The 26755-nt window shown below is 42.3% G+C and overlaps 1 protein-coding gene across 1 annotated transcript in view; it reads right to left on the reverse strand.

Moving 5' to 3' along the window:
• itga3 (integrin subunit alpha 3) overlaps positions 1-26755 on the reverse strand; it is a 165418-nt gene that overhangs the window by 56479 nt on the left and 82184 nt on the right. The window contains exons 5-8 of the mRNA XM_033035336.1: positions 20179-20283; positions 19244-19451; positions 14810-15003; positions 1750-1838 (exon numbers count right to left, since the gene is read on the reverse strand). Of these exons, the coding sequence (XP_032891227.1) occupies positions 1750-1838; positions 14810-15003; positions 19244-19451; positions 20179-20283 (596 nt within the window). The remainder of the gene's footprint in view (positions 1-1749; positions 1839-14809; positions 15004-19243; positions 19452-20178; positions 20284-26755) is intronic.

A 26755-nucleotide genomic window follows, 5' to 3' on the forward strand; every position in this document is an offset into this window, starting at 1 on the left:
CCCTAACCCAAAGCTAATAATATTTGGAATTCCGGATTTACATCTATCACTTACAGTAAATCAAAGAAATTTCTTTGATTACTGTTTGATAATTGGGAAAAAAATCATATTGCAATTTTGGAAGGGAACATTATCCCCCACAACCAAAATGTGGGCAACAGAGATGATGGAGACGTTACATCTGGAAAGAATTAGATTTGTCCTATTGGACAAGTATAATTCTTTTGAACAGATATGGTCTCCATATATACAGTATTTAGAGAAGTAGCTGTTCTTGGCAACACAGCTCGGCGTGCACCCTGCGGGATTTGGTGAGAATAATTCATTTTTATATTGGAATTAACATATATGTCTTTATTGATACTATCACTTGTAGTAGTGTTATTAATAATACATTTTTTTTTTTTCGTTTCTCTTTTCTTTCTTATATATAATCAAATTATTATTTAATCACTCTCTTAATGATTTATAACTGTTCTATTCTTTCTCTATCATTATTTCTAAAAAAATAGTAGATAAGTATTACTAGTGTTTTACTTAATGCAAATTGAATTAATTTGATATAAAGTTGTTTGAAACATTGTAATTGATTACCTTTAATAAAAAAATATATTAAAATAAAAAAAATAAAAAAAAAATACGGCCACCAGATGGTGGTATTGGACCGTTCATATTGCTGTCGGGTTGCAATAAAATTACATCTACATTGTCTCTCGTTCATGACCTCAAGACATCGTAAAATCTGTTAAATTAAATGCTTTTAAATAAATGTGACCATTAGGTAGGAAATGTAGCAGCTGAAACACACACAATAAACCTTCATCAACACAAGCAATGATGCCCTGATGGCACTTTACTCAAATTGGCTGAGCGATAATTGATGGCCAAGATGTTTGGAAACCTCACCACTCTTCTTGAAATGAGTGCCTCCTTTCATTCGAAAGGCAGCATTTCCAAACATATTTAAGAATTCTCTGGGTTTTACCTGGAATGTCATGTTACGAAGATTCAGGTCTCAGTGGAACATCTAAACAAATTGCGAGTCCACTGATCTTGAATTTACCAATTAATCCATTCACATAGACAGAGGTTCCCAAAGACACCAACACTCTTTACTTTTTAGGAAGCTTCCTGTTATTTTTAATATCTGCCTGAAAAGTCAGATCAGATCATCGGGTTCGGATGTAACATCTCAAGCAAAATGGGGCAGCACAGTGACGCAGCTGGTGGAGCAGCTGCCACACACCGCCGGAGATCCGGGTTCGGTCCTGACCTCAGGTGCTGTCCGTGTGGAGTTTGTACATTCTCCCAGTGACCTCAAAGGTTCCCTCTGGGTGCTCTGGTCCCTCCCACATCCCAAAGACTTGTGGGTTTGTAATTGGCCTTTGTAAATTGCCCCTTGTGTGAGGAGTGGGTGAGAAAATGGGGTAAAAGGGTGACCAAAAATTGGCAAAAGGCTGGATTGAAAAATAGCTCGATTCGGTGCTGTAGGAATGAACTGCAGATGCTGGCTTGCACTGAAGATAGACACAAAATGCTGCAGTAACTCAGCGGGTCAGGCAGCATCCCTGGAGAAAAGGAGTAGGTGAAGTTTCGGGTCGAGTCCCTTCTTCGGACTCCAGGTTCTGAAGAAGGGTCTCAACCCGAAATGTCACTATTCCTTTTCTGCAGAGATGCTGCCTGACCCGCTGAGTTACTCCAGCATTTTGTGTCTTCCTTCAGTGCTGTATGCTTTATGTAAGTATATACCTGGCTAGGTTGGGGAGCCAGCCCTGTTGCTCCACCTTGGTAGATGAAAAGTTTACCATATTCATCGTAAGGTGCTCCAATCCCGATATCTGTGGAAGAAAAACAAACATGTTTAACTAACCCTTTACCCTGCTGCCTGCAGAGAATGGTGCCTCTGAGATGAGAAAATTCATACATGAATGCAAGACCATTGACCAGCTGGGGACAGAGTGACACATGTTGAGGACTGCAGGAATTAGCAGTTGTTTCTTCTCTGCTATCATCTTAATTCTTCTCAGAGGATTACCTATTTTAAACATCTCACCCAGAAGGAGGAAGCAGACCAAATATTTAACTGTGACTGAACAGATCGGTATACATCTTGATTTATTATTGTTACTTTTACCGAGATACAGTGCCAAAGTTTGTTTTGCATACTATCCAGGCAGATCATACCAGACATGATATTAATAGGTAGTGCAAAAGACAAAATGAACAGAGTGCAGAATAGAGTGTTGCATCTGCTTAGAAAGCGTGAATGCCACAACATGGTAGACCGTAAGGTCAGGGATACATCTGTAGCAAATGAGAAGTCAGTTAAAACACTTGATAAGAAGAAGTTCTTCAATCTGGTGGTACGTGGTTTGAACCTTTCGTATCTTCTGCCTGATGGGAGTGGGATGAAGAGAGAATGGCCACTGTGGGGGGGTTCTCGATTATATCAGCTACTTTCTAGAGGCACCATGGAGTTGATGGGGTGGGGTGTGGGGGGTCTGGTATGCCTGATGGGCTTGCTTCATCCCCATATAATCCATTATAATATTCTCATTACAAGAGGATGATATTTTATAATTCCATGATTTTTGTTAAATTAATACAAATTTTCAGAAACCACTGTCAACAGATTTTGAAAGGAGAATGCGAGTACCCATTCTTTCCGTCCAAAGATGCTGCCTGTCCCGCTGAGTTACACCAGAATTTTGTGTCTATCTTCTAGGGAGAGGTTTCAATTTGAATTATGATGAGGCCATTGTATTTTTAAATAGGAAATAATTCAGATTGGTAACTTCAAAGACAACTGGTGACAAAACACATAGACCATAAACACCTTGTGTAGAGTCTCTGATCTGTGTTGAGTGAATTGATCAAACAACACCAAAACATCTATTGGTTTTGGTGGTCCAGTTATTTTGGAATCCCACGTCTCATCATCAAGAGTCAAGCCAAGGGTGTTTCATTATCAATTTAATTGCTCAATCCCTTAAGAGAACAATTAAATTCTTACTTGCAGCAGCTTTAACAGGCCCGCAAATGCAATACACACTGATCATATAAAACAATCGGAAACATTCAATAAATTGACAACTTTATGGTGGGGGCGCTACGAGTCGGCTGCCCTGCCAGCAGCATGTTCGTCATTTCTACTTTTTTTGTTTTTTTTAGTGTGTTCAAATGTGTGTTTAAATTCAATTCAATTCAACTTTAATGTCATTGCACAAATACTGAGTATGGGTACAACGAAATGCAGTTTTGCGTCAGTCCGTAGTAGTGCAATATAGAAATTTAAAAAAATAAAAGATACAGAATAATAAAAAATACAGAATAATTAAACAATGGGGACGGAGGGACCGGAGGAATCTATCGGCGGGACTCCGAGTTCAGCAATGCGACGGTATGATTGTAGAAGCTGTTCCTCATCCTACTGGTACGAGACCTGAGGCTCCTGTACCGCCTCCCTGATGGGAGGAGGGCAAACAGTCCATGGTTGGGGTGGGAGGGGTCTTTAATGGTCTTCCCAGCTCGTTTCAGACACCGTTTTCGGTGGAGGGCATCCATGGCAGGGAGCGGGGCACCGATGATGTGCTGCGCGGTTTTCACCACCCGTTGTAGTGCCTTCCTGTCCGCAACAGTGCAGCTGCTGTACCATACCGTGAAGCAGGCGGTCAAGATGCTCTCGATGGTACACCGGTAGAAGTTGGTCAGGATCTGGGGGGACAGGTGGGCTTTCTTGAGCCTCCTCAGGAAGTAAAGGCACTGCTGTGCCTTTTTGATCAGCTTGGAGGTGTTGAGGGACCAGGACAAATCCTCCGAGATGCGGTCGCCTCCTCCACAGAGAGGTGACTTTTTCCATGTCGCCTCCCTCGCGGCCTAACACCATGGATTGGTACAGCCTTTCCCGGAGTCGGGTCCGGAGTTTCAGCAGCGGGCGCAGCATGGACTTTTCATCGCGGTGCAGGCGAGCCCTTGCCGGGGTCGCCAGAAGGGAGTGCTCTGATCGCTGGCCCGCGGACTGTTACAGCCCGAAGCCACGGCCTGCGTCCTGAGCATGGGATCCCTCGCTAGGGATCGCCAGAGAAGAGCTCTGACCGTCGGCCCGTGGCCGATGACATCCTGAAGCCGCGGCATGGGGAGCTTCTAGCCGTGGGCACGGCGTGGACTTACCATCTGGAGCCTGGATTCCCTCGCCGGGGACAGCCAGAGAAGAGCTCCGACCGCGGGCCTGCAGCCTACAACATCCTGAAGCCGCGGCCTCCGGTAGGAAAGCGCCAATTCGGGGCCTCCAAGGTGTGTGTTCGGCCGTCCCGACGTCGGAGTTTTAACCATCCCGACGAGAAGGCCTGTACATCAGGCTGCCCGTAGTGGTGACATTGGAGGTTTATGGCCCCGACCACGGGTAAACAATGGAGGAGGACTGACTGTAATTTGTGCCTTCCACCACAGTGAAGAATGCTGTGGTGGATGTTTGTGTTTAATTTTTAATGTGTATTGTGTGTTCTTTTTTGATTGTACTGCTGCTGGTAAATTCATTACACTGCACTTATATGTGTATGTGATGAATAAAACTGATTGATTGATTGATTGATTGACAAGTGCAATAACCAAATTTCTTAGTACAACCAAAGACAGTTCAGAGAAGTTCATGATTGCCGTGGTTAGTGTTGTGCAGTGCCACATATTGGCATTTCATAATCTAGTACATTCTCGTCAGGTTCCATTTAGATTGGATTCAAGAACTCTGTAGCAACTGGAATTTAATGGTCCATTACACAGACCTTTTAATAGCTTGATCATCCCAAACCTTTGATAGAACTGAAAATATATGGAAACCGTGGCAAGGACAAGAATAGAATTATACTTAGCTAGGATGGTATATGTTCCTGTCAGATGATTGCTGATACAACACTCACAGTTGATGGTCACATATTGAGAATGGCCATGCAGGTAGTAATTCCCCATTAAGAGATGAAAGATAATTAAATCTCATTATAAATTTTCGTCCACGTTTCAAAATGGGTGTCCAAGAGAAAGCATAAATTAATCATCCAAGTAAACCTGATCCCCACCAGATGGAAATCTTAACTGCTGTGAGAGTTCATTTTTGGCTTTGAAACAATCATCAAACCCCAAGTTCACTATTGCTTTGCCGTAACAAAACTCGCCCAGGGAAGAATTGCTTTGACCTCCATCAGTCCAGTCAAAGACTTCCTTCCTGATGGTATTGTACTGAGATTTGGCACAGAACGTGAGCTGAGCACAGCTCAAGAGAAAAACCCATCCAACTTGCTATGTACCAAATGCAACAGAGGATGGTTGAAAATAATGCAGATATTGGTCTGAGAAATGGATTCGCAAGTTCACAAGCAAATCCTCACAGAATCAACAGGCAGCACACTGCATCACTGCTGGAAGGAATGAAGCAAGAACCAGTGAGAGAATGATTTGCGCAGAGGCAGTGCCCATTATGAAACATGCTCACAGATAGAGGTAGTCTGGGAATACATGTCTACATGTGAATAAAGACAAAGTGCTGGAGTAACTCATCAGGCCAAGCAGCATCTCTGAAGAACATGGATTGGTGACGTTTCGGGTTGGGATCCTTCTTTAGACCAATGGGAGAGAAAGCAGTCGAGAGGGGGGAGAAAGCAGTCGAGGGGGGAGCAGAACAAAGTTTGGCAAATGATCAGTGGTTACAGGTGGGGGAGGGGGTTGTTTGTTGGGCAAAGGCTGGAGATAAAAAGACAATCTGCTAATCAGAAACTCTCCTCACTTGTATCCACCTATCATCACACTGATTTCTGTGATAAGGCCCCAAAGTCCTTATCCCAGTGCACAATCCTCTGCCTGCTACCTCCCATTACTGTAATGTTATTACCTCCTGCCTACACTGCCCCAATCAGTGTTCTCCAAGAGGGATATGACAGAACAATATGTGTCAAATGTTCCGAGAGATGGATTTGAAAACAATTGTATTTTGCGCATTTCAAACTCAGGTTAGGATGGGAAAGTTTCAGTCGGAACACATCCTAACAAATCACCTCCATTCCAAAACAAACTCTCTGAAAAGGTTGATAATCATGCCAGGCCACACTTGTGCCATTAAAACAGTCTGTATCTCAATATCTTGCAATGCAAAAGTGCATCAACTATATTTTGTTTTTAATTTCAGAGATACAGAGTTGAAACAGGCCCTTCAGCCCACCGAACCCATCGATCATCTGTACATTAATTCTATGGCTATCCCACTTTCTCATCCTACATACTAGGGGCAATTTACATAAGCTAATTGACTTACAAGCCTGCACGTCTTTGGGATTTGGGGGAAACCGGAACACCCGGAGAAAACCCACATAGTCACACCCACGTGAAAACAACACCTGTCATCAGGATTGAATTTGGATCTCTAGCGCTGTATGGAAGCAGCTCTGCCTCTGCACCATTGTGCCAGTATATAAAATTACGAGCAGCATATGGTAGATAGTCAGTATCTTTTCCCAGAGTGAAAAAGTGAAAGACTAGAGGGCGTAGCTTTAAGGTGAAAGGGGCAAAGTTTAAAGGAGATGTGCGATTTTTTTTACACATGAAGCAGTGGGTGCCTGGAATGTGTTGCGGGGGTTGGTGTTGGAGGCAACTATGACAGTGGCTTACAAGGGGCACATGGATAAGCAGTGAATGAAGGGGCATTGATCATATGCAGGGAGATCAGATTAGTTTAGCTTGGACATTGTGCACTGAAGGTCCTGTTCCTGTGCTCGACTGTTCCATGTTCTGTGCATGCATCACAGTTGAAACACACATTTTTGATTTTTGTTTAGTTTAGTTTTTTTTTCACAAAAGTTCCATGAGAGGGAATTTTATTTTGAATCATCAATGTATTCTATCGCAGTTGCTGCCTCAAAAACGCTGGCAGCATCATCAAGGACCCACACCATCCTAGCAACACACTCATCTCCCCGCTACCTTCAGGTAGAAGGTACAGGAGCCTGAAGACTGCAACATCCAGGTTCAGGAATAGCTACTTCCTCACAGCCATCAGGCTATTAAACTCAACTCAAACAAAAACTCTGAACATTAATAGCCCATGATCTGTTTGCTTGCACTTTATCTGTTTATTTATTCATTTCTGTATATATTTATATAATGGTATATGGACACACTGATCTGTTCTGTATTCATGCCTACTATATTCTGTTGTGCTGAAGCAAAGCAAGAATTTCATTGTCCTATCCGGGATACATGACAATAAACTCTCTTGAATCTTGAATCATGTATTTGTTATGATTTTGTGAATTCTGTAAGGGCGGATTTCCATGACTGCAAGGCAGGGATGTCCAGTGTTGCAAAATTAGCAAAGCAGTCTTCTCATGAGTCACAGCAGAACTAAAGCAGAAGCACTATATATGCTCAGTGTTCATAAAAAGATTTACAAAGCAGTACGAGGAATTAAAGATTGTAATATAATTTTGAAATATGTTTTAGATTAATTTTATTTAGCCTGAATAAGCTTCCAGACGACCGTATCACTGATGTAGGCTCAGCTGACCAGTAGATGGCGATAACCCCATCTACTGGTCAGCTCAGCTCTGTTCAGATCCACTGGGTAGCCTTCGTTTCACAGGCTGCCACAGTGAATGCACCACCAACGGTAATAAATGTTGGATTTGTTCACCATGTCCGCACCCATATAACCATATAACAATTACAGCACGGAAACAGGCCATCTCGGCCCTTCTAGTCCGTGCCGAACACGTATTCTCCCCTAGTCCCATCTACATGCACTCAGACCATAACCCTCCATTCCTTTCCCGTCCATATAACTATCCAATTTATTTTTAAATGATAAAATCGAACCTGCCTCTACCACCTTCACTGGAAGCTCATTCCACACAGATACCACTCTCTGAGTAAAGAAGTTCCCCCTCATGTTACCCCTAAACTTCTGTCCCTTAATTCTCAAGTCATGTCCTCTTGTTTGAACCTTCCCTTCTCTGTGGGAAAAGCTTATCCACGTCAACTCTGCCTATCCCTCTCATCATTTTAAAGACCTCTATCAAGTCCCCCCTTAACCTTCTGCGCTCCAAAGAATAAAGACCTAACTTGTTCAACCTTTCTCTGTAACTTAGTTGCTGAAACCCAGGCAACATTCTAGTAAATCTCCTCTGTACTCTCTCTATTTTGTTGACATCCTTCCTATAATTAGGCGACCAAAATTGTACACCATACGCCAGAATTGGCCTCACCAATGCCTTGTATAATTTTAACATTACATCCCAACTTCTATACTCAATGCTCTGATTTATAAAGGCCAGCACACCAAAAGCTTTCTTTACCACCCTATCTACATGAGATTCCACCTTCAGGGAACTGTGCACAGTTATTCCCAGATCCCTCTGTTCAACTGCATTCTTCAATTCCCTACCATTTACCATGTACGTCCTATTTTGATTTGTCCTGCCAAGATGTAGCACCTCACACTTATCAGCATTAAACTCCATCTGACATCTTTCAGCCCACTCTTCCAACTGGCATAAATCTCTCTGTAGACTTTGAAAATCTACTTCATTATCCACAACACCACCTATCTTACCCATAAATGAATGAACAGGGTTAATTAAAATAGGATGTCAGGGGTTATGGGGAGAAGGTAGGAACATGGGGTAGAGAGGGAAAGATAGATCAGCCATGATTAAATGGCGGGCTAGACTTGATGGACCAAATGGCCCAATTCTTCTACTATAACGTATGAACATGAATTTCTAGCAATTGGTGCATCAGGTCTTGTTGTAAAAACAAAATCTGGAGCTGATTGTCGACTTCAGGAGGAGAAAGACATGACCAACAAACCTTCAGGATGGCAATGGGAGAGCCAACAGCTTCAAGTTTCTGAGCATGAATTTCTCCAAACCCATGTCCTGGAACCAGCACTTTGATGCAAAAACAAGGAAAGGTCATCAATGCCTCCATTTCCTTAGAAGATCAAGAAAATTTGGTTTGGGCTTCCGGTGGCGACGCGAGCAGATGGCTGCTTAATTTTGAGCTCCCGATAGCAAGTTTAAAACTAGCCTCCCTTAATTCACTAACTGCCACATAATTCACAGTTTTCTGTTTTGGAATGAGTGGGGGAGCGACAACTAGAAGTCAAAAGAAACGTGACGGACGAGAAAGAAAGAATTCACCGGAGATGGACAAAGCTCAAAGCTCAAAAGATGACTCTGCAGAAACCGTGCGCTCAATGCTACACAATATCAGTAAGGAAATACATGACTTCAGGGCTGAATATAAAGTGGACATATAAATTTAAAGATGAAATCAAAGAAGACATGAAAACCGAACTCAGAGTACTGAAGCAAGAAATTTATCATAAACTTTCTGCAAACTCCAAACAAATCCACACCCATGAAACTAGACTAAACAAAGCTGAAGCATGAATCGAAGAAGCTGAGACAATTAACATGGCTGTAAAAAATGTGCTGTTTAAATCTATGAAAAAACAGAAAGCCATGCAAGAAAAACTGACTGATTTGGAAGGACGGTCTAGAAGAAATAACATTCACATCTACGGCGTACCTGAAGAGAAAGAAGGCAAATCTATGTCTGAATTTGTGGAGCAACTTTTAAAAACTGAACTCGTAATAACAACGGACACCAACGTACGGATCCAGCGCGCGCACAGAGCTTTGGCTCGCAAACCGGAAGGTAATTCACCACCTAGGTCTATAGTGGTAAATTTCCTGGAGTTTAATACCAAAGAAATGGTATTGAAAAAGGCCTAGGGAAAGAAGATAATGATTGACGGGCGACGTCTATCAATTGACCACGACTATGCAACGGAGGTTGTCCAGAAGCACAAGGCATATAAGGGAATAAAGAGGGCCCTGAAGGAGAGAGGTGTCCGCTTCCAGACCCCGCTGGACAAGATGCGTATTCACTGGGACTCAGGAACATGCACATATCATAGTGCACAAGACGCAGCACAGGAATTAAGGAGGAGAGGCTACTCCGTGGAGACACCTGATTACAGCGCTGAGGAGCTGGCGGACCCAGAGATGGAGCTTCTTCTCCAGGCTTTCACATGGCAGAGAGTTGGAAAGAGGAGCGAAGATGAGAGTGAGACAGCAAGAGAGCGACTACAGGAGTCTGAGCAGACCCCATCCAACGAGCTTTTATTGAGTCACAAATTCTTTTGGACTAAAAAATAAGTGCTATCGGATGACGTTGGACGATACTAGGATGCGTGAAATGGAGTGTTTCACCTCTAGTGAGGGGCCCTCTGGGAGGAGGCTTTCACCTATACCTGCCAACGGGGACTCAGGGTGGGAAGGAATCACCCTTACTTGGAAGTCAACTATTTTTTCTTTTCTTTTCTTTTTTTTATTTGGCACATGTTGTCCAGATGTTCAGACCTGCACAGTTTCAAGTTATCTGGAGATTTATGAATGCAAGACAGGAGTAGGTAAATTAAATGTCACGTAATACTATCAAATTGGTGTCACTCAATGTAAATGGGATGAATAATCCAGTTAAAAGGACCAAGGTCCTGGCTAAACTGAAAAAAGAAAAGGCCCAGGTACTATTTTTACAAGAAACCCACCTGCCTCAACAAGAACATGAGAAACTAAAATGCTTTGGCTTTAGAAATGCATTTTATAGTTCCTATAAAACTAGCCAAAAGAGGGGAGTGGCTATCCTTATTACAAATGCAGTCCAATTTGAATGCCATAAAGAAGTCAGGGACAAAGAGGGAAGGTATGTATTAGTTAAAGGAAAGTTAGAAACAAAGTCGTGACACTGATCAATGTATATGCCCCCCCAGAGAGTACCAAATGTTTTATCAAAACTCTGTTTGACATTATTCTTTAGAGACTGAAGGTATTTTAATATGTGGAGGGGACTTCAATGTGGTCATGAATCATAATCTGGATACAACAAGCCTAAAAAAAACCAAGATGCATCTGACCAAGTTTATTAACACATCAGTACAGGAAATGGGCCTAATTGATGTTTGGAGAGAACTTCACCCTTTAGAAAGGGACTACACACACTATTCAGTACCTCACTCAGTCTACTCCAGGATTGACTACTTTTTAATGAATACGGGTGAAAGTCACAGGATCACAGAGTGTAAAATCGGGGTGGCAGATGTATCTGATCACAGTGCGATCAGCTTGACAGTACACCTGAATAGTAGAAAAAGAAATACTGTTTGGAGGCTCAATGTGGGTATTTTGAATAATAAGGCAAATGTGGAACAAATAAGGGAAGAGATAAAAAGGTACATAGAAGAGAATGATAATGGGGATGTGGATCCTGTAATACTGTGGGATGCTATGAAGGCAGTTATACGTGGAAAGCTGATCGCTCTGACATCATCACAAAAAAAGGCCAGGCTAGCTACGTATGAACATAAAGTAGAAAAACTGAAAGAATTGGAGAAAAAACATAAAAACATACAGGATCAGTTGGTACTAAAACAGATTAAGGAAAAAAGGGGGGAGATGAGATCCTCAGGGGAGATATGGAAAAAAGGGCAAGATTCGTAAAGCAGACCTATTATGAAGCAGGTCCAAAAGCAACTAGACTCCTGGCCAGATGCCTGCGTAAACAGCAGGCCTCTAATACAATTCATAAAATAAGAGATCCTAAAACCAATCAATTATCACATGAGCCAGATGAGATAGAAAGAATATTTGAAGAATACTATAAGAAACTCTATTCTAAACCACCATCAGCTGACGAAAGGACAATGAGAAGTTTTCTTCACTCACTTGATCTGCCATCCATTGGTGAGACACAAAATAATACCATTACGTCACAATTTATGGTTAAGGAGCTGGAAGCTGCAATCAGTGGACTCAAGGCTAGTAAATCACCAGGCAGCTATGGGTTTCCACCAGAATGGTACAAGGCCTTTAAGAAACAGCTAACACCTCTGCTCCTGTCTTGCTTTAACTGGACCCTTAAAGAGGGCAGGGCTCCCCCATCATGGAAGGAAGCAATTATTACCATTTTACCCAAGGAAGGCAAAGACAAAGAGCAATGTAAACATTTCAGGCCAATCTCAATTTTAAATGTAGACTACAAACTATTTACCTCAATCATTTGCAAAAGACTCGAGACTTTTGTACCAGATCTGATTAATGAAGACCAAACTGGATTTATTCGGGGGTGTCAAACACAGGATAATATTAGAAGAACCCTCCACATTGTGGATAATGCTCAAAAAAAAGATACAAATATGGTCCTGGTCAGTTTAGATGCAGAAAAAGCCTTTGATAGTGTTAGTTGGGTATTCTTATATGAAGTACTGAGGAGATTTGGTTTCAATGAAGATGTAATTCGGTGTATTAAAACAATATATCAGGAGCCTACAGCTAGGATTAAGGTAAATGGAAACATATCAAAAAGGATCCAGTTAGAGAGGGGCACAAGGCAAGGATGCTGTCTTTCTCCTACTCTCTTCGTTTTGTATATTGAACCCTTAGCACAAGCAATAAGGCAGAGAGAAGACCTGCAGGGGGTCAAAATAGGGGGGAAAGAACATATAATTGGTCTTTTCGCTGATGATATCCTTATTTTTCTTGAACGACCAGATATATGTCTCCCAAATCTAATGAACCTATTTGAAACATATGGATACTACTCAGGGTATAAATTGAATATAACAAAAACACAAATTCTTTCATTCAATTATTCTCCATCCCAACAAATCAGAGATGCATATAATCTGAAATGGAACTCTAAAACGATGCAGTATCTTGGTGTAACTATAACCAAAACACTTTCCAACTTGTTTGAAACTAATTATAACAAAATTGAAGAAAACATCAAAAAGGTTGAGAGGTGGTCGACCCTTCCTCTAGACTTCAGTCCCAGAATACAAACGGTAAAAATGAATATCCTACCTAAACTACTATATTTATTCCAATCTCTCCCAATTAATGTCCCCCGAGATAAATTCATAGCCTGGGATAAAATGATCTCTAGATTCATTTGGAATAGCAAAAAAACAAGAATAAAACTAACAACACTTCAACTGCCGAAAAGCAAGGGTGGAATGGCTTTACCAAATCTGAGGAAATACTTTTATGCAGCTCAACTCAGACCTCTGGCTTGTTGGTGTAGACCTGATTATGAATCTCGATGGAAAGTAATGGAAAGGGAGATACAGGGTTACCAGACCCAGATTTTGGTGGGAAACAAATATCTGAGAGGGGCTTTGAGACATGCTATGGATCCAATAGTAGCATTTACGTTAGAAATATGGAATGTTATAGTGGAAAAATACAAATTAAAAAGAGGGGTTCATGCATTGAAGTGGTTCGCATATGACTCAAAGTTTAAGCCAGGGGTGTATGATTCAAAATTCAAAGAATGGGCACAAAAAGGCATAACGGCAATGTATACAGTTTCAGAAAATGGCGAGTTTATGAGCTTCCAAGATGTAAAGTCAAATATGGTCTCGAAAACAAAGATTTTTTTAGATACTTGCAATTAAGAGACTACTTTATAAAAGAGATAAGGCCAGAACTAGATGAAACTTCAAATAATGTGATCAAGGTGATTGTGGATGCATACAAACAGAAGGAGTCTCGGGTCATCTCTGCTTTCTACCAAGCTCTGGTGGAAAGCGGGGGAGAATCAACGCTCTACATAAAAACAAAATGGGAAGCAGAATTAAAGATCCAAATAACAGAAGAAGAATGGTATCAAATGTGTGAAACACAATGTTCATCCACAAGCTCACTAGTATGGAGAGAATTTTGCTGGAAGAATCTATCTCGCTTTTTTATAACACCCAAAATAAAAAGCAGACAACTTGCTGTCCAACAACACTGTTGGAGGCTGTGTGGGAGTACGGAGGCAGACCACTCGCATATTTTCTGGAACTGTGTAAAGATAAGGCCATACTGGGAAAATGTTAATGCAGCTGTAAATAATATCTTAGGTTATAAAATCCCAAATACCTGCCCTGTGATGTGTCTGGGGCGTATTAAAGATAGTGCAAAAATAGAAGATACATATTTGATTAAAGTTTTGCTTGCAGCAAGTAAGAAGGCCATTACCAGGCAGTGGCTTAATGAAAAAAGTCCAAAACAGGAACAGTGGTTGGAAATTGTGCGAGACATCTTTAATATGGAGAAATTGACATGTTCCTTGAGAGTCAAGGGGAATTCGAGAAGATCTGGGGAAAATGGACTGTTTATTTGAGCCATGACACCAATTAGATAAATGCCGAGCTAGATATGGGAAGATTGCGTTATATAGAACTAGATGGTATGTTTGTATGAATGTTGAATTATCTCCAGATAACTAATCAATGTAATGGTTTTTCTTTTTTTAATTTGGTAAATGAACCACATGGTCTTATTCCAATTTTTAAATTTATTTACTTTTTTTTTTTTTTTCCCCCCGATCTACTTATTTTTTAATTTTGATTGCTGTTTTTCTTCCTTTGTTTTATTTATGGCGATGGTGTTGCACTGTTTTGAAAATATCTCTTAAAAATCAATAAAAATTTAAGTGGAAAAAAAAAAAGAAGAAAATTTGGAATACCGACGAATACTTTATTGAACTTCTCCAGGCTTATGATGGAAAGCATACTGACTGGTTGCATCATGGCCTGGTTTGTCAATTCATGCTCAGGAATGAAGATTACAGAGAGTGGTAGACACCTTGGATGTCCTGGTATGGCACACCTCATCTTGGGCGCAGAAGGAGGAATTGGGAGTAGGGACAGTAAGTTACATTGAAAATGTAGATTGCAATCCAAAGCATTTCAACTTTAGTGAATAAATCATCTAACCTGGAAATCCGTCTTGGTTAAGGTCTCCAATGCTGCTGACTACGTGACCAAACATGGAACCTGAAGAGCCCTTCAACACCAAGCTAGGTTTCTCAGAGAAGATCCCCGCCTCATTCATGTAAACATACACAGCGCCACTGATCTCCTTCCTATGGTCAAAGTAGTGTGGAGCTCCAACAATCAGGTCCTGCCAGCTGTATTGAATAAACAAAACAAATCACTTTAGTTTCTACAAAATAACATGATTAGATCATCATTGATTGAACTTATTTATAGCCCAGACCAGGATGAACAGTGCAGCATGCACTGTTTATCCACTCTAAATGAAGTACCATGACATTTGAATCCACTAGATTTCATTAAAAGAGAACGTTAAATGTTTATTTTCACTACCACCTTGTGCTTCGTGGAGAAATCCACAAGTTCGACAATGTACAGCATTGAATATGTATTATGAACCAAACTAATCAGAGGGGTAGCCTATAAGCTAATGGTGCAAACATTGAATTCTCCAAATTTACATAATAAATCGACACACAAACCTTATCTAGTTATTTTTTCCCCCCTCCCCTTCCCTTCCCTCTCTCTTCCCTGTGCCCCATATGACTATCAAAACCCCCTCACACCAGAACCCACCTATCACTTGCCAGGCTTTGTCTTGCCCCACCTCTCTTCCAGCTTTATCGTCCCCCTCCACGATCAGTCTGAATGGTTCCGACCTGAAACGTCACCTATCCATGTTCTCCAGAGATGCTACCTGACCTGCGGAGTTACTCCAGCACTTTGTGTCTTTTTTTTCAAAATCAGAAAGACCCTTGTCTCTGCCCTTAGCCCATGTTACACTTGCTAATCCTCGTCTTATTTTTCCCAATTCTGATGAATGGTCTTCGATCTGTTTGTTTTAAAAGAAAGCTGCCTTGACTTATAGAGTGTTTTCTGCATCATCTTTGATTATGGAGGCTGACAGTTAGAAAATAGAACATAGAACACCACAGCACAGGAGCGGGCCCTTCAGCCTCAATGTATGTGCCGGATATGATGTCAAGTTAAACTGACTTCATCAGCGTGTACACATCCCTCTATTCCCTGCCCCTCCATTTGCCTATCCAAAAACCTCTTCAATGTTACTATCAAATCTGCCTCTACCACCATCCGTGACAGTGCATTCCAGGCCCCCACCAACCTCTGTCTAAACAAGCTCCCCCCCCTCCCTCCCCCCCCCCCCCCCTCCCCCCCCCTCCCTCCCCCCCCCCCCCCCCCCCCCCCCTCTCCTCCAGCACATTTCCATTAAACTTTCCCCCTCTCACCTTGTAGCTATGCCCTCTAGTATTGGACATTTCCACCCTGGGAGGAAGATTCTGACTGTGTCTTCAGATTGTGAGCGAAGGAAGAAATTATAATTAAACTAAGTTCTTGTGGCTAATTTTTGTTTTGTTGTACCTATTTGTGTTCACATCTGGATAGAAATCAGATGAGGACAATGTAGATTGTAAAGTAGCTGAAGAGCTAGTGATATAAAATATAAATTGTAGCCAAATGGTGAAGTACTGGCAAACAGCCAGGACTGTGCAAGCTTCCATCAGCAAAATGTAGTGCCTTGCAAGAAAATAAGTTATGGCATTAAAACAATGCCTTTCATGGCCTCAGAATAATCAAGGAGCTTTTATGGCTAGTTTATAATTTTTGAAATGTAGTTGTTATTGCAAAACAGAGAACTGGGGCAGCCAGTCATCAAGAGAGAACTACCAAGCAGCAATGAACTTAATGAGTGCACAGTCTAATCTTAGTGATGCTAGTTTGTAAACCAATGTTAGCAAGGACACCAGAAGAACATCCAAGGCCTTCAAGACATTCTGTTGTGTCTTTCTAAAACACCCAAAGGGAAGCAGAATTAATTTTTTCATTCATTCTTAAAAGATGTAGCTCTCCCTCGAATACATCGGAGTGGCACATAGATGACCACTGGAAGGAATGAAGCAAGAACCAGTGAGAGAATGATTTGCGCAGAAGCAGTGCCCATTATGAAACATGCTCACAGATAATGATAGTTTGGGAGTACATGTCTACATTTGAATAAAGACAAAGTGCTGGAGTAACTCAGCAGGCCAAGCAGCATCTCTGAAGAACATGGATTGGGTTGGGATCCTTCTTTAGACTGATTGTAGTATGGGCCTGACATACTGCCTGACATAAGAGCTGCCATTTAGTCAAATCAGACACTTGCATCACAGCCAGGTTTGGCAACGGCTACATCCAAGCCACAAGGAATTGCAGATGATTGTGGATGCAGAGCAGGCGATCACGCAAACAAACCTTGCTTCCATTGACTCCATCTACACTTCACACTGGCTCGGCAAGGCCACCAGCATAATCAAGGACCAGTCTCATCCTGGACACTCACTCTTTTATCCTCTCCCATCAGGCAAGAGGTATAAAAGTGTAAAAGCGCATACCTCCAGATTCAGGGATAGTTTCTTCCCAGCTGTTATCGGGCAACAAAACCATCTTATCACCAACTTGAGAGCGGTCCTGACTCACCATCTACCTCATTGGAGACCCTCGACTATCTTTAATTGGACCTTACTGGACTTTAGCTTGATTGTAATCATGTATAGCCTTACTGCTGACTAGATAGCAAGGAAAAAAGCTTTTCACTATATCTCAGTACACATGACTCAACTAAACTGAAGAAAAGACTACAGGAGCAAGGAAGTTGTTTGAAATGTTATAAACCACTGCTTTGGCTGGAATTGGAGTATTACAGCAGGCTCTAGATGCCGACTTCCAGAAAAGATGGAAAGATTTTAGAGAAGGTGCAGAAGAGAATTAGTAAAATGACACCAATGATGGAGATTTGGTTATGTGGGGAAGCTAACCTTAGAATAAAGGAGACTGGGAGGAGATCTGCGAGGAATATTAAAATCATAACGGCATTGACTAAATATGTAAAGAGAGACTGTTCCCATTGACACGTGGGTCAATAACTCAGGATCAAAGAGAGACAACCAAAACTAAAATGGCATTCCTTTTTTTTAATGCAACAAATTCTGGAGTACACTGTCATGTTGCACTGCAGGCAAATTCACGTGGAATATTCTGAACATTTTGCATGGTTAAAGGAACAGGCGAGAGAATGGGACCAGCTAGATTGCTTTATAAGAAGCAGTGGAGATTCAATAGACTGAACACCCTCCTTCCATTCAGTAACCATGTTGTGATCTTTCTGTGACATAATTTTCTATGATTTAACAAGATGCTTGAAAATCACCTCTGTTGCTTTGCTCCCTGCAGGTCATTTATTATTAGAAGATAATTTAAAAAAATATCTAACAATAGGAAAAAAAATCACCTAGCCCCATTTATTTAGGTAGGAAGGAACTGCAGATGCTGGTTTATACCATAGAGCGACACAAACAGTTGGAGTAACTCAGTGGGACAGACAGCATCTCCGAGGAAAAGGAATAGGTGACATTTCGGGTAGAGACCCAAAGAAGGGTCTGAAGAAGGGTCTCAACCCGAAACATCACCTATTCCTTTTCTCCGGAGATGCTGTCTGTCCTGCTGAGTCACTCAAGCTTTTTGTGTCTATCTTTAGTCACATTTATTGACAGTGTACTGCCGTTGTTTCCTCAACGTCAGTCTCATAGAACTCAACCAATTCCTTTAAAATTTTGAGGCACTTTGAGGAAACAGTTCAAGACTTGAGGGCCTGAACTACAAGGAGAGGTTGGGCAGGCTAGGACATCATTTCTTGGAGTGCTGAGGGGTGATCTTGCAGAGGTGTATGTAATCAGAAGGGGAATAGATTGGATGAATACATAGTCTTTTACCCAGAGCAGGGGCATCAAGAAATAGAGGATATAGATCATCAGATCAAAAGATAACATAGGAGCAGAATTAGGCCTATCGCATCTGCTCCTCTATTCAATTATGGCTAATCTATTTTTCCCTCTCAGCTCCATTCTCCTGGCTTCTCCCCATAACTTTTGACACATAGCAACCTGTGAGGCAACTTTTTCCATGCAGAGGGAGTTGTGTGGTGGGTATCTGCACTGAGCTGCAGGAGGAGTTAGTTGGGACTGGTACTATAACAACATTTTAAAAACATTGGCAGGTACATGGATAGGAATTATTTAGAGGGATATGACCCAACCATGGGCAGGTGGGACTGGTGCAGATGAGACGTCACAGCATGGGTAAATTGGGTCAAAATGTCTATTTCCAAGCTTCTAAGACTCCAGGAAAGGCTCACATTACAGTTATAATATTTGTTTTAATGCACTATTAACTATCAAGTTTGGACCTTAATTTCTCTACCTCAGATATAAATATTCTTGCTGAGTTTTCCAATAAAGAAAAACCATCCTTCTTTACAAATCAAATAGTTAAAATCAATAACTAATACAGCAGCTTTGAGAGATCCAGATCACATACCTGTCCCTGTTAAGATCAGCTACGGCCACAGAGCTCCCAAAGTATGACCCTGTTTGATGACCCGTTAAAATGCGTTTTATTTCCAGGTTATCTGTCTTCCCTTTCTCAAGCAGAAACACCGCCCCTGTGTGGCCATAGCGAGGGCCACCTGCAACAAAGCTGAAGTCATCCTTGCGTGTGATCCACTTTCCAGAGGTGAGAGCGTAACCTATGGCAGAAAGAACAGGCGTAAGGTTCGTCTTGAAGGGATTAAATAAGATCATCTTAATACCACAGGGAACATGTGCAGTATTCACAGACAGCAGCACTGGAGGTCAGTAATAGGGGAAGCACGGTGGTGCAACGGTAGAGTTGCTGCCTTACAGAGCCAGAGACCCGGGTTCGATCCTGACTATGGCTGACGTTCTCCCCGTGAGTTTTCTCCGGGATCTCCGGTTTCCTTCCACACTCCAATGACGTACAGGTTTGTAGGTTAATTAGCTTGGTACAATTGTAACTTGTCCCTCGTGTGTGTGGGATAGTGTGGGGATCGCTGGTCGGCATGTACTCGGTCGACCGAAGGGCCTGTTTCCACGTTGTATTTCTAAACTAAACTAAACCTTATTAATAACTGGGCAGTTCAATGATTTGAGGCCAAAAGACTGCAACATCAAGGAGCAAGTTGCAGAGACTGATCGCAGCTGTCTGTTGAGGCACTATAACTAATAGCTCATTCTCCACTGGAAGAACAATTTTATTATTGTTGGATATGACTTCCATATTAGTTCAACTTGAATTGAATGTGAATGGTGTTCAAGCCATAACAAGAGGACTGGCCAACATATTTAATGAAGAGAGCAGTAGATGCTGATGTGATGCTCCGTCAGTAAGTCACTGTATCCAGCAGAGGAGATGACGAACAACATGGTGAAAATATTGCGGGAACCATTCAATACCTATGTAGCTGTGACTCATTGAATTATCCTCGAGCCGGTATGGGCCATCTTCCAGTATATTGAGCTCCACAAATGTGATGTTCTTTTGCGCAACTTGGATGGTTCCTATTAAAGGAAACACAAATTGAATGTTAATCAACATCTGGAACTTCATTCATATCACAATATCTCATGACAAGGCATAATAAAAAAACTCCCTGAAAATAGTCAAGGAAAACTCATCATCATGAAAGTATACTGGTGTTGACACATGATAAAGATGGTGAGCTGCACTGTTTTGATCTCAAATATAGCAGGCCAGGACTACAGCCTTCTTGGATTGTTTTTGCTTTGGGTGATAGTGATACCAATGGTTTACCTGTATACTGATAAAGATCCAATTGATAGCATTCAGACTTTAAAAAAAGATCTGAATTCAGCCAGTGTGCATGGTATATCTTATTATCCTGACACATTATCCTAGCCCAATTGTAGCTTTCTCATCACAGGTTAAAACGTTGTGGGTATAAATGCAGTTTGCTGATCTAGGTGGTTAGCACTGGTGCTCCTTGTTTAGAGAAACAGGGCTTTCTCATGTTACTGCCAACATCGGAGCCTCACCCCCCCCCCCCCCCCCAACCCCCTCCCCCAACTACTAACTGATAAGATTGGCATCACCTTAAAACTGGAAGCATTCATCTCACAGCTCACAATCTTCCCCAAGAAACAATAGCTGGCATGATAACAGTGGCGAAGTGTACAGTACTCTGGATTAAAAGTACTTTTGATTTAATGTTTTTGATAACCTTATCGAAAATATAAAACACATAATCGCATAATCATATTGGCCATGGGTGGAAGATTGCAACCTTCATGTGGTCCGCCCAGTTTCGACGAATGCAATCAACCCGGTGTGCACAATCAAATAAGATCAAATAGAAAAGGTTGTCCTACAACTTTGGGCTGTGCACTCCATAAGAAGAAGATATTGGCCATAATGACAGGCATAGTGGTGCAGCTCATAGAGCTGCTGCCTCACAATATCAGAGACCCAGGTTTGATCCTAACTTCAGGTGCTGTCTGTGGCCTGGGTTTCCTCTGGGTGCTCCAGTTTCCTTCCACATCCCAAAGGTGTGCAGATTCATTGGCTAATTGGCCTCTGTAAATTGTTCCTTGTGTGTGGGGTGTGGATGAGAAAGTGGGATAACATAGAACTAGCGTCAGCAGGTGATGGATGAATGATGAGGGATGAACAATTTATTTCCATGTTTATCTTTACTGTACTGACATCCGGCAGGGCAGAATATGGAGCAGAATATGGAAACATGTCCTTCTTGTACACCTCAAGGACTGTACTGCCAGAAAAAGCTCCTGATTGAATCTGGCAGGGCAGAGTCATCGAGCTACAGTATATACCACATAATCAGGCACTTTGGGCCAACTTTTCCCACCAACCTATTTGGCTTTCTCTGCTAGTCCCATGTCCCTGCATTTGGCCGATGTCCACCCAAACCCATATACTTGTCCAAATGACATTTGTAAGTCGTAGTTGAATCTATTTCTATAGTTTCCTCTGAAAACTCATTCCAGATATAGACTACCTACTGAGTGAAAACATTGCCCCCATGGTCCCTCTTAAATCTCTAGTCTTAAAATCATCTACCCTGGAAAAAGGACTGTGAGCGTTCACTTTATCTATGCCCCTCATGACCATGACCCTCATCATCCTATGCTCCAAAGGGAAAAAGTCCCTTCTTCACCAACTTCTTCCTATAACTCAAGCCTACAAGTTAGGTAATAGCTTGGTGAATCTTTTCTGCATCTTTTCCAACTTAATGACATCCTTCTGACAGTAGGACAACTAGAACTGCACACAGTAAAATCCCAAGTGTGCCTCACCAATGACTTGTACAACTGTACCATTATGTCTAAACACTTTGTACTCAATACTCTTAACAATGAAGGCAAGAGTGCCAAATGTCCTCTCCACCTCTGTTCTCCTGAACCTGAAACTTAAAACCTACCATGCTTTAGGACACAACCGTAATGCATAAGGGCAGCATGGTGGCACAGCGCTAGAGTGGCTGCCTTACCGTGCCAGAGACCTGGGTTCGATCCTGACTACAGATGCTGTCTGTACAGAGTTTGTGCATTCTCCCCGCGTGTTCTCTCTCCTCTGCAATTGGATCCTCGACTTCCTCATTCACAGACCACAGTCTGTTTGTATTGGTGGAAATGTGTCAGCGTCGATAACAATCAGCACGGGAGCACCTCAAGGCTGCATGCTCAGCCCCCTGCTGTACTCACTCTATACTCATGACTGTGTAGCCGGTCATAGTGCGAACTCCATCATCAAGTTCGCTGACGACACCACTGTTGTGGGACCTATCACTCTTGGAGACGAGTCAGAGTATAGAAGTGAGATCGACCGATTGACCAAATGGTTCTAGCACAATAAACTGGCTCTGAACACATGCAAAACCAAGGAACTGATTGAGGACTTTGGAAGGGGTAGGATGGGGTCCCACGGTCCCGTTTATATCAACGGGTCGATGATGGAAAGGGTCAAGAGGTTCAAATTCCTGGCCATGCATATCTCTGAAGATCTCTCCTGGTCCCAGAACACCGATGCAATTATAAAGAAAGCACATCAGCGCCTCTACTTCCTGAGAAGCTTACGGAGATTCGGTATGTCAAGGAGGACTCTTTTGAACCTCTACAGGTGCACAGTAGAGAGCATGCTGACCGGTTACATCATGGCTTGGTTTGGCAACTTGAGCGTCCAGGAGCGGAAAAGACTGCAAAAAGTTGTAAACACTGCCCAGTCCATCATCGGCTCTGACCTCCCTACTATCGAGGGGATCTTTTGCAGTCGCTGCCTCAAAAAGGCTGGCAGCATCATCAAGGATCCACACCATCCTGGCTATACACTCATCTCCCCGCTGCCTTCAGGTAGAAGGTACAGGAGCCTGAAATCTGCAACGTCCAGGTTCAGGAATAGCAACTTCCCCACAGCCATCAGGCTATTAAGCTCAACTCAAACAAAACTCTGAATATTAATAGCCCATTGCACTTTATCTGCTTATTTACGTGTGTATATATATATTCAATGGAATATGGACACACTGATCTGTTCTGTATTTATTTATGGCTACTATATTCTGTTGTGCTGAAGCAAAGCAAGAATTTCATTGTCCTATCTGGGATACTTGACAATAAACTCTCTTGAATCTCTTGAATCTTGTATCTTGACCTGCTTGCTCCGGTTTCCTCTCACATTCCAAAGATGTACAGGTTTGTAGGTTAATTGGCCCTATATAATAGTAAGATTAAACGAGAACTTACCAGTTCGAAGTTTGATCGTCATTTTATGAGGAGTAACGTTGAGGGATTACGTGAAGAACCCGCCAGGACGCATGCGTGTCATTCTTCAAAGCAGCGGTGTGAAATCACAGAAAACAATAATGACTGAACATAGTAAGATTAGAGAAGAGGATACCAGTTGAACTTTATGATCAAGGGTGGGAATGGAGGGCACGTAATCCCTCAACGTTACTCCTCATAAAATGACGATCAAACTTCGAACTGGTAAGTTCTCGTTTAATCTTACTATTTTACTTCGGAGTCACGTGAGTGACTATGTGAAGATTTCAAAGCTCTGTGATTTCATGCCGTGGAAACGAGTCCATACATCACATCTGCCTTAATTGACTAAGGGAGGAATTGTGTTAACATATTTAAACATGAATCCGACATTGAAAACCCATGATAAATTTATTAACAACAAATTATAGCCCCTATTTCATGGGGTGAAATCATAATACAGAACTTAAAATTGTTTCTGCAAAAGTTCCAGGTTTAACCACTGGTTTATAGTAGAATTGTTGGAACGTTTTTTCCCTAGACCATCCTGCTGTCTCCAGGATTTGGTCCATCGGTACGTCCAATTCCATAGCTGCCGATGTAGCTGCAGCCCTGGTGGAATGAGATTTGAATATGTTAGTATCCACCACAGCTGTTGTTAAAACCTGTTTCAGCCATCTGGAAATAGTTTGAACCGACACCTTTTTGTGGGGTTGTTTGTGGCTGATTAGTAGTGCCATCTCATTGCCTCTGATATTTTTGGTGTTCTCTATGTATAACAATAAATGTCTTATTATACAGAGACGATCATCTATAGGGTAACCCCTAAATTCTATTTTGAGGCCTGATGATCCCGGTCTGTTCTGTTTGACTAATTCGTGAATATGAAAAATTATATTTCTTGTTGAAGAAGTCATATTGTCCAGCCTTAACTTATGTAAAGACCTTTGTGCTGAGACCAAAGCCATCAGCATTACTGTTTTATGCGTCAGTTTTTGCAGGGACAGAGCTGTTGCTGGAGACCAGTTCCTTAGCAACGTTAGGACAATACTCACATCCCATATATGAGAGTACCTGGTTCTTGGGGGATTGGTATTAAAAATTCCCCTCATAAGTTTGGTTACCAGGGGGTGAGTCCCAACAGAATGACGCTCTGATCCTCTCCACAGATATGCTGAAAGGCCACTTCTGGCGTAGTTAATGGCACTATAACTGAGCCCTCATCATAATGGAGGCCTGCCAGGAATTCCAGAACAGACGTTATGTTCATCGTGCTGTAAGTGATGTTGTTTTTGAAACAATATCTCTCCCATTTCCTGATGTATACCAGATATTGTTTTCATGGTGGACTGCCTGTGGGCCGCTGAGATAATGTTCAATGTTTGGTCTGTCAGTCCCAGTTCCAGTAGAGATTTCTTTAGACTCTACAAATTAATAAGTTTGTCGTATTATGACATGGATGGCTATCCCCCGTTACGGGATGAACCAACAAGTTTGGTCGTTTCAGGATGGTGATACATGGTTCTAATACCATGTCGAGAATCACAGGGAACCATGGTTGAGTAAGCCAATCGGGCACTACCAAAATACCAGACGACGAGTCTTGTTGTATTTTGCGTAATACCCGACTGATGAGGCAGAAAGGAAGGAATGCATAGAAAAACAATTTCCCCCAATGCAGCGAAAAAGCATCTATCGCTGATGCCCCAGGGTCTGGTTCCCAAGAAACATAGTTTGGTAACTGGTGATTGAGTCTAGATGCAAATAAATCGATATCTGGCGTTCCGTACCGTGCTACAATATCAGCAAATACTTTTTGATCCAACATCCATTCGATGTTTTCATTGAATTTGCGTGACCTGGTGTCTGCCACTGAATTGAGGTTACCTGGTAGGTAAGTAGCTGATATCCAAATATTTTTCTGAATACACCATTGCCAAATTGTATTAGCCAGATTGTCACATGATGTTGATTTGAGTCAATTGTGAACCCCAAATAATCCATTATGGTGGAAGGCGTTAGTTTAGATTTAACTGGATGGATGGTAAACCCCAGTTTCTCAAACAATTGTTTGGTGGCTGATACAGCTAGTTTAGCTAATTCCAAAGTTTTGCCCACAATTAATATATCATCCAGGTAGACCATGACCATATGTTTTTGTTTCCAAAGAAATGCTGGGGCTGGTTTCAAAATTTTGGTAAACAGCCTGGGAGCTGATGTTAATGCATTGGGTAGAGCTCTATACTGCCAGAGCTGCCCCATCCAGTTGAATTATAATGCACTCCATGCCTCCCAAAAGAAGTGTAATCTCCCACCGATATGTGTATTATCCACACTTCCTATAATTTGTATGGGACCAGACCCACCTACCTCCATGGTTACCAGTGGAAAGTTTACTTCTTCCTGTGTAGTCTTCGAGGAGGTTGAGGCGCCGGTGTCTGGGTTTGAGTTTGGGGTTTGCGCATTTTCCACGAAGGCCGGTCTGGGCCATGGCCTAAAAAAGACCGCTGTCCTGTATGTCCGGCCTTTGAGCTTTCACCAGCTTCTGATTGTCTTGCTCTGCTGGTGGGTGCGTAAGGGTGCTGTCTTTGAGTGTAGGAGATCCTTCCTGTTGTCGCCTTTATGAGCCCCAGGGTTTTTGCCTCCTCATCGAGCTCCTTAACCTGTTTGGACAGGTTGCCCCCAAATAATAATATTGGTGGCTTTGTGTCTCCAGGTTTGCACAGGCCTGCGAACTTTGGATTTAAGGCAGGTCGGATGGCATTCTTTCTGATACTATTGATCTCATACTGCGTATTGCAGAAGAGTGCCAGTGCATCCTGTTGTTCTTGCGACATTTCTTTCTCCTTCCTGCACCCCCTGCACACTTGTTGTTTGTTCAGCAAACCCCTCTTCAGGATCAGCCCAGAATTGACCCCCAGTACTCCCCTATGTCGAGGGAGATGCACTGTGCAGCCCTACGTAAGGTGCTGTTGTGGGTGTTTTGTATAACCCGTGGTGACTAGACTCCATCTCCCGGAGTCTGTCACGTTGGAGCATCTGCTCCATAAGCCGCTCCATTTGGCCCCAGTAACGCTGGTCCCCGCGGCATTTCTTGCAGTCCGACTTGTCAGAGTCAACGGCTCTGTTCCGTATAGCCTTCCCGCCCGGCCGTGGTGTTGATCTGGCCGGCGCGGGTGCCAAGTCGGGCACAACTGATCCCACTAACGGTGATCTGGTGCCGTCAGCTGCTGCA

This window comes from Amblyraja radiata, chromosome 16, assembly GCF_010909765.2.
Source record: "Amblyraja radiata isolate CabotCenter1 chromosome 16, sAmbRad1.1.pri, whole genome shotgun sequence".
Lineage (NCBI taxonomy): Eukaryota > Metazoa > Chordata > Chondrichthyes > Rajiformes > Rajidae > Amblyraja > Amblyraja radiata.